Raw genomic sequence first — 10,128 nt, 5'->3', positions numbered from 1 at the left:
CTGAGAACACAAAGGGAACAAAGTTTGAAGCTGTTATTGTTTGCTCTCAGATTCTTTTCTTTCACAGCCAGTGATTTGGTACACACTGATGTGTGTCTGGGTCCACCACATCCCACATTCCTGGCAGGGTCGATGTCCCTGTTAGGTCACAAGAGCTTTGTTTAACAAACTCTGCCATCAATATTTCTTTTCTAGAAATGTAGGATGGCTCAGGGCACTTCTGCCAAGCTGGGTTCATACATATCTCCAGCACCAATCTGCTTACAAGCATCAACAGAAAAACATAAAAAGGCTTGGGAACTTCTCCTTTAAAGGAATCAGTAAGCCCAGCACTGTCTTTACATGGTAGCTGCTGGTGAGGCAATGTTGCCACCCCAGCTGTCTGCTCTGTCTGGAGAATCCCCTTTTTTCCATCCATGCCTGTCTGTGAAACTTAACCAACTTCCTCAGGGTGGCAATGCCTTGGCTGGGTTCATACTTGGTGACAATCACTCCGCATCAGAGGGTTGGTTGCTTGCTGAGGGAGGACTGCAGATTTCGAGGCAGAGAGAAGGTAGGGCACTAGTGGTGGTCTGCTCTTGGTGACCTGAATCTGTTCACCAGACAGTCCTCCCACCTCTGCAGACACAGGAACCTTTGCCTGTGGACAGTTTCACTCCCCCGTGGAAGGGGCACTAGGAACCATCATCAAAATTGGAACTGCATCTTCTCCTGAGACCCCTCCTACTCAAGGAGGAGACCAGGAAAGTATGGAGGTGGCAAGACTACCTGCTTCTTCCCTCCAAAGCACATGTGCAGAGCATCTTCTGGCTGTCCTCAGTGAGGATGTGTCCACAGTGGCACTTTTCCTGGAGCTCCAGGAGAGCAGGACTGTGCAGATGGGCAGGACCCCTCTTGAGCAGGGCGTACCCGGGTGACACTGCACTCTAAGGTCTTCCCAACCCTATTCTCCAGCTCAGTCTGCAGGGAAGATTATCAGGGCACAAGGACATTGATGCAGCATTTTAAAAAACTTTTGAAGATTACATATGTGATAAGCCTGGGTTTTTGCGTATACAGATCACACTTAAGAGTGTCAAAGTTTGGAAATAGTCCTGGATGTCAACAGGTTTGCAAATGGAAGAGCTTCCAGATTTGGGTAGTCTTTAGGCTTTGTTGTGCTGGAGGGTTCAGGTCTAGTCCTCACATGGTGCTCAAATGCCACCAGTGGTGGAACAGAATTAACATTCTTTGCACAGCTCATTGCAGAACTGGGTGTCCAGCACAGCCCCCTCCAAAGTCAATAGAGCTCAGGGACTGTCTGGTTTCACTCTAATTCAGTAAGTATTTTTTGGCTCTTCTCCAAAAATTTTTTAGGGGATGGACCACACTTGTCTGACATCTTGTATAAAGACAAATTATTTAGCTAAACCCATCTTATATTTGTAATCAGAGATTCTGAGTGTTTTGCACCATAATTCAATTTTTGTGGTTCCCCCTTCCACAGTGTGCAGTTTATTCCACTGATCGCCCCACAATTAATACAATTAATTGTATCACCTATTAATTAAGACATAGGTGGTTCTGTATGATTTGAACACTGCTCACCCTTCCCAGCCCCAGGATGAGATTTCACAGGGTTCTGCTTGCGGTCAGGGGCCAGTGGGGTGGTACTGAGGGTCACACTGGGGACTACCAGTCCCAGAAGCTTCCAGGGGCACCCATTCCACCATGCTCCTTGAGGCATGTTGAGGTGCCAGGGCCAGGCAGCACTAGGGACATTTTGGGAGAAGGAAGCAGAGAGCCCCTGTCCTGGGAGGGCAGTGAGACAGGGAGGCTGAAACCCCCAGCCCAACTGTGAAACAGAGGGGTGGAGACTAGTGTTAATGGGATTTAGGACGCCTGGCTCAAAGAGGATAATTCCTGCCTGTCTTAAAGCCATGGAGCCTGCAGGGGTGTCTCTGCTTTGGAGCAGAGGGATGCAGGATGGATGCTGCACATGCTGCGTGTGGGGCTGGGCAGCTACTGCCTCCCACAGTGCTCCGTGGTTGTGTGGGTCTGACCACGTCCCTGCTGCTGCTGAAACTCAGCTGGCCCTATGGGATGGGCTCCTGGAGGCAGTGCTGGGCTGCCTGAAGAACCACAAACCTCCACAAGAGAGGTAGACGTGCTAGGTCTTGGTGGGAGCGTGGGTTGAAGCCACAGGACAAACCAAAGATGGTGCAAACTGGCATGGCCTGAGACAGGAGGAGAAACTTGGAGCAAGTAGATGGGGAGGAGAGAGCTGCGAGGAGCTTGTGTGTGGCCAAAAACCTCCAGGAATGCAAAACCTGCTCATCACAGGTAAGGAGAAACTGTGATCAGTGCACGCTTTGAAGCCTCCTGCAGCCCCCAGCCTCAGAGGCCAAGAGCACTTGTCAGAGACCTTGGGCTGGGCTGTGATCCCCAGCCCAATCACTGGGCAGGGATCCAGGAGCTGCAAATTGCATGGCTGAGGGAAACAGAGAGGGGAGGAAAAAACCAGTCATTAAACAAGTCCATAAATTCTGCAGCAGGGTAGCAGATGCCAACTGTCACCTCCCCCGCCTGTGGGCTGCCTGACCAACCCCAGCCCCTGCCCACACCACACAGGGCCTCTCTCAGGGCTTTAGTTTCTTGCCTCTGTTTCTTACTTGGCAAAAATAGCCCAAGGTATGTAGCATGTGAGAGGGGACATGATGCAATTGCTGCCATCCAGCTGCTGTCCTTCTCCCTGAGCCCTGCCTGTTGCCACATTTCCTCTCCCCATGGAAAGTTTAAAGTCATCAATAAATTGATTTTTCCCTTGATGTGAGGCCTCTATGCCAGTCTTCAGGCTGTGGATTTTACCATTTCCAAACTGATTTTTGCTCTTTCTCCAAGCCCCATCCAACCTGGCCTGGAACCCTTCCAGACATGGGGCAGCCACAGCTTCTCTGGGCAACCTGTGCCAGGGCCTCGCCACCCTCACAGGGAAGAATTTCTTTCTAATATACCATCTAACCCTCTGTCAGTTTCAGACTTCAGTGTCTTTCCATGATGCACCCAAGGCTAGTGTTTCTTTTTTCCCTTGTTATTTTTCCTACTCTGTGTTTGGGGAAGGAGATAACAGTCCAGCCCTCCTGTCCTCAATCTTCCACTTCTGCTATGGTCTGAGACTGCAGACCCTGACACATCTCTACCAAACAGTTAAAAAATCCCCAGCCTGCAGGAGATGTCTTGTCCAAGTGGTAGTAGACCAGAGGAAATCCTGTAACCACACCTAATTGCCAGAAAAAAGCACACACTAACTAAAAAAAACCCCAAAAACTCAAACAGGCAGGAAGTCACTTATCTACAGCAACTCCCTGGTGCAGCAGAGCAGTCTGTTCTCCATAAAGCATCCTTGTGAACAGAGTGCACGTGAGGCTTTAGGGATGCAAATGCATCTCCTGCCCGGGGACCAGGTGCCTTGGCCTGCTGCAGGTCTGGGTGATGGTGGGAGAAAAAGTCCAAGTGCTAGCATCACCTTTCACACCAATATTCCCACCAGTAAATGAGAGAGGTATGATGCTGCCATGGCATTTTGAGAAAATCAGTGATGCCCAGAGCAAGCACTGGCTTTGCTTTCACGGTGGAAACACAGGAAACAGCTCCAAGGGCTAAGAAGCGACTTTTATCCTTCTTTATTTGTTGAAAATGTCAATTAAAAAACTGTTCAAAATAAAAACATGTTAGAAAAGTTGAACTTGCATAAGTAGTTTACAGTAAATAAACCTACATGACAAAGATACACTGGAAGGCAGCTGACACAACATCCATCTAAAGATAGACTCACTGGAACCTATTTACAAAGCACTGTAAACAAAGTAAATATGGAAACATTGCTGTCCATCTGGCATGGCTTCTTTTCCTTTTTATTTTATTTTCTTGTCTTTTTTTGGCTTCTAGCTCTTGACAAATGCTTGATCTAAAAAGTCCCAGTGTGCCCTCCATCATATTACGTTTCACAAACATGCATATGTACATAACACGGGTTTCAACTGAGCCTAGGGGCAGTGAGGACACATTTCCACCCTCTCCCTGGAGTGTTAGTGGCCCTTGGTTTGTTCTGCATGGCAGCAGCCTAGTCCCCATCCCAGCTTGGGCCAGGCAGTACCCAAAGGGTCTGGGCATGGCCTCCCCAAGCAGCAGTAAGTGCAGCAAAGGTCCTGCTCCTGGAAAACGATTCACAAGTACAGCAGAGCTTGACTGCTGACTGAACCACTCAACTGTGTGGCTGGGGAGGGATGTGGGGAGCTGCCATCCGGCTAGGATGCTCGGGGGATGGCAAATGTAGCCAGACGTCTGTTTTGCCCTAGAAATAGCTTAAAGAGGGTTTTGTATTACACTTTTCGAGATGTTTTGGAGCCTACATCTCCCAAAACACAATTTGCAATGTCCTGGCTCAATTTTAATGGCAAGGAGAGAGCTGTAATTATTGCCTCTGTTATGTCCTTCACAACCAACATAATGGTGTGACTGTAATGAGCTGTGGTGCCTCTGCACACCCTGGGACCATGCTGCCCTGTGAGATAAATAAGACATCATTAACAGAAGGCTATTTTTATAACGCTGTTAAGGAAGGAAGGAAGGAATGAAAACATCGGTTCTAAACTATAACACAAATATAGGAGAGCTGATACATATGCATGTTGCCTGTGCGCTGTGTTAGAGGAGCTGTGCAGGGATCTGTGAGGGTGTTGCACATCCTTGCTGCAGGAGCATTCCAGCTCTTCTCAAAGCATAAATACCTTCCCTATCTCAAAAGAAAGTTCCTTTTCCCTAGTAGAAAACCCTTGTGGGGTTGTGTGGGCACAAGTAGCTGCTGGCTACATTCCCAATCCTTGGGAAGAAGTGATGGAGAGCATAAAGTGGGCAGAAGGGAGTAGGGGACCAGCACATTTGGAGTTGTTTTTTGTTGTCAAACAGTGTTTACATTTCACACAAAGAAAAGTATGTCCTGCAAGAGGAAGCACAGCAAAATTATAATCTCCTAGAATACCTGGACACTCGATGTGAAAACAAAGCAGGGAGTAGGAATTCTACATCATGCATAAAAAGGGATGGGGGGCAGAACAGCAGTTACCTGTTGTGCTAATCAGAAGCTGTAAGGAGGCAGCACTGTGCAAAATACCTTCCTATGTGTTCTGACAGGTGCTCCAGATCTGGTTTCCCCAAGGAGTTTAAACGTCTTCATGTTAATTGCACATTTTAATCAGTATCAAGGCCACAGGAACCACAGTATTGCTGGGCTCTAGTTTGCTACAGTCAACTAATGGGGAAAAAGATGATGGATGGGAAAAGCTTCCCCAGTTGTGATTATCTGAAAAGAGAAGCATGGTGCTTTTTTGGTTTCCGCTCAATGCCACCTCAGTAATGTTTTCATTCAATAAATAGGTACTGGTGCTTTTGGAAAGAATGAAAGCATTAAAAAGTGCTCAAGCTTCTTCTAGGAAACTGCTGCCCAAGCTTTTTTGAGCAACAATCACTAGCAGTTTGTATTTGCTCCCAGTAGCAGGTACAATGAGGTATTAGTTGCTGCAGATGAATTGTGAATCATGGACCGCTTGCTTACTGGTTCAGTTGTGATTGATTGTTTCTGCTTTATTTCCTTACTGGATGGAAGAAAACCAATTTTTTTCTATTAATTTTTTTAAATCTTTTTTTTTTCCTCCTTTTTTTTTTTTTTTTTGGTAACAAAATACCCCAAACCAACAAAACAAGGAGCAAGAAGAGGCAAAGGATTCAGTTCCACTTCCCAAAAATACACCTGAGGTCACACACCACTGCCAGCAGCTTCTCCATGAATTCAGGCGATCAGGGATGATTTACGCCCTGTGTCCTCCCTGCCACACTCATCTGTCTGCTTCAGCAGCCTTCTCACCAGCTTTTCCAAGTCCTTCCTGGATTTAAGCTCTTCCTCCAAACACTGTTTCATCCTTTTGTTTTCCTGCAAGGTGAAAAACAAAGGAATACAGATGCAGCTAATGCCCATGCAATGAGGTGCTTTCATGCATCTGCTGCCTGATGCCTCAGAGGTGATGAAATAACAGAAATTCCATAAGGGCTCGTGAGGATGAAGAACATAAATGGATCAATCCACAAGTAACCCAAACAGAGCCTCACTACATCACAGACCTGCACAGAAGCTCTCTGATTTTGGACAGGCAAAAACATCCTCCTGGAAACATAATTTCAGCTTGGGTTGAAGAACCCTTTTATCCTCTGATGATTTCTCCCACCTCCAGACTTGGGACTGGAGAGAAGAAGACATATTTCCTCCAACAAGATCCCTGTAAAATGAGCCATCAAGCTGAAAGAGCTTTTAGAATAGCGGGAAAGTTTTGTGTTACCACAAAGACCAACTACTCCTTCCCTCTTGCTTTCTCTGGCATTCAAGCATGGAGGATGAGAGGAAGCAGTTCTAGCTGCACCAGGGAAGATTTAACTTGGATATTAGGAACAGTTTCTTCACAGAAAGGGTTGTCAAACACTGGAACAGCCTGCCCAGGAAAGTGGTGGAGTCACTATTCCTGGGAATATTCACAGAATGTGTGGGTATGGGACTTCAGGTGGTGAACATAGTGGTGGTGCTGGGTTGATGGTTGGACTCCATGATCTCAGAGGTCTTTTCCAACCTTAAAGATTCTATGATTCAGGGAGGTAAACCAGAAGAATTTGGACCAGGATCAACAAGACTTTTCCAGGCACCAACTAGCTGAAGATGACCCAGCACAGATGACCCAGATTGGTTGACTTTCACTCAACTCCCAGCACAAACAATCCCACTCAAATTACCTGCTTCAGCTCTTTGACTTCATCTTTCAGTGCATAAACTGTGTCAACAAGGCTTCTGAAAAAATAAATCAAATAAAAAAGATATTAGAGTTGGTGTGCAGGAGAACAGTGACAGCATGAGAGGTGCTGGCAGGAAAGTTGCATCTAGATTCTGCTTCCCAAGCATGAGGCTGCTGCCTGTGAGGGGACTCTGGAAACACAGCCCAGGATCATTTCTAGGCCACTGGTCCAAAACTCTGGGTTCTTTTCTCAAACCTCAATACCTTGTTCTGTTTTGAGTTATCAGCAAAGGTCTGTGGCTTTGGCTTCCTTTGTTATGCAATGGCAATAAATAACAGTGACTTTAAAGGAGAAATGCCTGAGCATTGATTCCTTGAGGTTGTGCTGCAAAACATCAAATGTGAAAGGGACACACTGACAGTCACCCAGATGCAGAAGTTACAGAACAGACTGGGAGCACTTACAGGCAGGTGCCAGGCAGGCTCCCGAGGGGCAGCAACAGCCCACTACATCAGTAGTTAAAAAAAGAAGAGCCATTTGTTTGTATCTGTCCTCACTGAGCCCATTATCCTACACCTGGATAAGCCATAAACCAGAGATCCAGACTCCCAGAGGGATACAACCACATCAGGGCAGCTGGGAAGGTAGGTCTGTCCTTAAAAGGGACAAAATAGCAGTTGAAATTGTCTGGTGGTTCTTTGCCAGAAGTAAGGCAGCAGTCAATGACACCAGGCCTGTTCCTCTGTAGAGACACAGAAGGAGAGGGCATTGGTTTTTAATGCCCTTCCAAAAAGTAACACAGAGATCTATCTGCAAGCGGAGAGCAGCTGCACTTACTTTTCCTCCGTGACTGTCTGGCCATTGCTTCGTGTTTCCTCTATGATGATTTTCTCTTCCTCAGGAAGAAGGACTTGGGGGATGGAGTCTTTACGAGAGCCTGTGTACAAGAGTTATTCATGAGGGAGAAAAAGCAGTAATCTTCCCTGGTGCCCACACTACATCAGAGACAGAAGCTCTCATTCTTCCCGCTCCACCATCAGCCCAGGGCAGGCTGGAGATGCCAGCTACATCCCACTAATCCAGAGTTACAGCAGCAAGTGGAAAACTTTCAAGAGTACTCATTGCATCTAAAGTTACATCATGACTTATAAATGAAACTATTCGACTAGGGTCAAGAGCTCAAAGAAACATGGCCTCCCTTTTTTCTACGTACCATTATTTGGCAACTCAGTGATTTAATTGGCTGACATCTCACCAGCAATGATAGTTATATTTCCAGAGTCGTAGATGTTAGATAGGTTCTTATGAAGCAGGCTGCTCTTAAACACGCAGCTGATTGAGAGATAATATTCATGCTTCCTTTCTAAAGCTATAAGCAACCTGAGATTATCATCACGTAATCACTGGTGAAATAGCAGTGGCTCATCTGCCCTCCTACCTGCTTCATTCTCTGTGTTTAGAAGAAAAACAATGGCAACTAAACCACTAGGCAGATGAAGCTTCCTTATCTTGAAGATTGAGCACTACAGTTTCCCAGCATGAGTCTCATTGCTGTATGATGCAACATCTGTTTTTTTCCCAAAGGGGTTATCAGTGTTGTGGCCAGAGTAGGAGCTAAATAAAGTGGTTGTGTGCCCACCTGAGCTGAGAGCTTGCTGGAAGCCTGCCCCAGTACAGTATGCTTCAATCACCTTCAGGATCTGAGCATCCTCCTCCAGTGCAGCAGTACCTGCAAAGCATTGCAAACAACAGCAGGCACAAAAAGCAAGCTACTCTGGCCTTGTCTCTCCCAGTCTTTGCTCCCAAGCCTCTTAAGAGACCATGCTGTTTCTTTGGCTGACTGTCTCTGGGACTTTGGCCAATCTGTTTTGAGGTCCTTTATATTTTCTGGTCTTTGTGGCATCAAGCACCATGACCAAATGGTGTGAAAACTTATCTCTAGATGTTCATCTTGGCAAAACTCAGGGGGTGATGCTCTACTTTGGGTGCAGGCAGCACCAGGAGATGGGCAGGCAAAGCAGCCCTAGTTTGGGAGGTCTGGTGCAGCAGCACCAGAGCAGGACTTGGAAACATGGAGTGTTAATTTCCAGCCTCTGCTCAGTGCCATCTTCTGAAGGGAGAGAGCTAATGGTGGAGCTGTGCATGGCAGCTTGACCATGGCTGGGTGACCATGGCCTTTTGTGTAAAGCCCCCAAGGTGTGCCTCAAGTGAGCTTTAGGAAGCTCTCAGGACACCCCTCCTTTTGCAGGTGAACACACCTGTCGGCATGGGGACCTTTTTGTTTCCTAATTCCTCATGGACACTGCTCTAAGACCTGCTGGTACGGCCAGGTAAGGGTTTGTCCCAGCTGTCAGAGATATTTTGGTAATGCTTGATGTGCAGTTTAATGCAGTTTTTAACTACCTGGAAGTAGTTCCTTGGCTTCATACTCAGAATAAGACCACCCACAACCCATGACCTTGTGCTAGCAATCATGAGGAGGGTGGTGGCATGTCTGGCAGTCATAACTGGAAGGGGAGGAGGGATCTGTCAGAGACTGAGGACCAATGCACTTCCAGAAGTCTCCTGTGCTCAGAAGCACATAGGTCACAGTGAGAGCATCCTGTCACATCCTGCACTGCAAGAAAGGGTGTTTTCAAATCCCAGTGGAGACCACTGAGAACACAGAAATCTCCAGAAATGAAAGAAAAATAGAATCACAGAATGGTTGGGGTTAAAGGTCATCTAGTACCCTAGGGACACCTTCCATTAGACCAGGTTGCTCCAAGCCCCAGCCAACCTGGCCTTCAACACTTCCAGGGATCCAGGGGCAGTCAAAACATCTCTGGGCAACACTTACTTTTCCGAATAACAAACTCTTCATCAGATGGTTTTCTCTCAGTTTTCCTTTTTGGAAGAAACTTCTTCATTGTTTTTGGACTTTTGCTGGAATCCTACAGAGAAATAGACTCTTGTGTTTAACCAGAACCAAAGGCAACTGGAACAGTGGAGCAGCACAGCTCTGTGCAGCTACACACAACATGTTAGAGAGCTACAAAGCAGACAGTAACAAAGTAGGGAAAAATGATCATTTTTGGCCTTCACATGTACCAGTTGTGATCCACTGCTCCCTGGAACAGCAGTGGGAATTGCACCTGCAGTTTTGGGCCAGGATAGGCTCCTCTAGTAAATTCAACTATTCTCTAAAATCTTTCAGCCAAAGAATTCAAAAACATTCTTAGCACTTTTAGCCTGCTTACCAGCTCTGTGGTCTGTGCTAGAAAACTCTAAAATGTAGTTTATTCCATTGACCTGATTTCTAATATTAAAGAG

At 46.6% G+C, this 10,128-nt stretch overlaps 1 protein-coding gene across 3 annotated transcripts in view; it reads right to left on the bottom strand.

Moving 5' to 3' along the window:
• Positions 1 to 3,647: 3,647 nt before the first annotated feature.
• The window catches only part of ARHGEF6 (Rac/Cdc42 guanine nucleotide exchange factor 6), a 38,314-nt gene continuing 31,833 nt past the window's right edge, over positions 3,648 to 10,128 (bottom strand). For all 3 annotated transcript variants that reach the window (XM_033072176.2, XM_033072178.2, XM_033072179.2), the window contains 5 exons: positions 9,656 to 9,749; positions 8,456 to 8,545; positions 7,654 to 7,753; positions 6,817 to 6,871; positions 3,648 to 5,968 (listed from right to left, as the gene is read on the bottom strand). In XM_033072176.2, coding sequence (XP_032928067.1) covers positions 5,828 to 5,968; positions 6,817 to 6,871; positions 7,654 to 7,753; positions 8,456 to 8,545; positions 9,656 to 9,749 — 480 coding nt within the window. In that variant the 3' untranslated portion in view covers positions 3,648 to 5,827. The remainder of the gene's footprint in view (positions 5,969 to 6,816; positions 6,872 to 7,653; positions 7,754 to 8,455; positions 8,546 to 9,655; positions 9,750 to 10,128) is intronic.

Source organism: Catharus ustulatus, chromosome 14, assembly GCF_009819885.2.
Source record: "Catharus ustulatus isolate bCatUst1 chromosome 14, bCatUst1.pri.v2, whole genome shotgun sequence".
Classification (NCBI taxonomy): Eukaryota; Metazoa; Chordata; class Aves; order Passeriformes; family Turdidae; genus Catharus; species Catharus ustulatus.
This window is presented reverse-complemented; position numbering and strand designations above follow the sequence as displayed.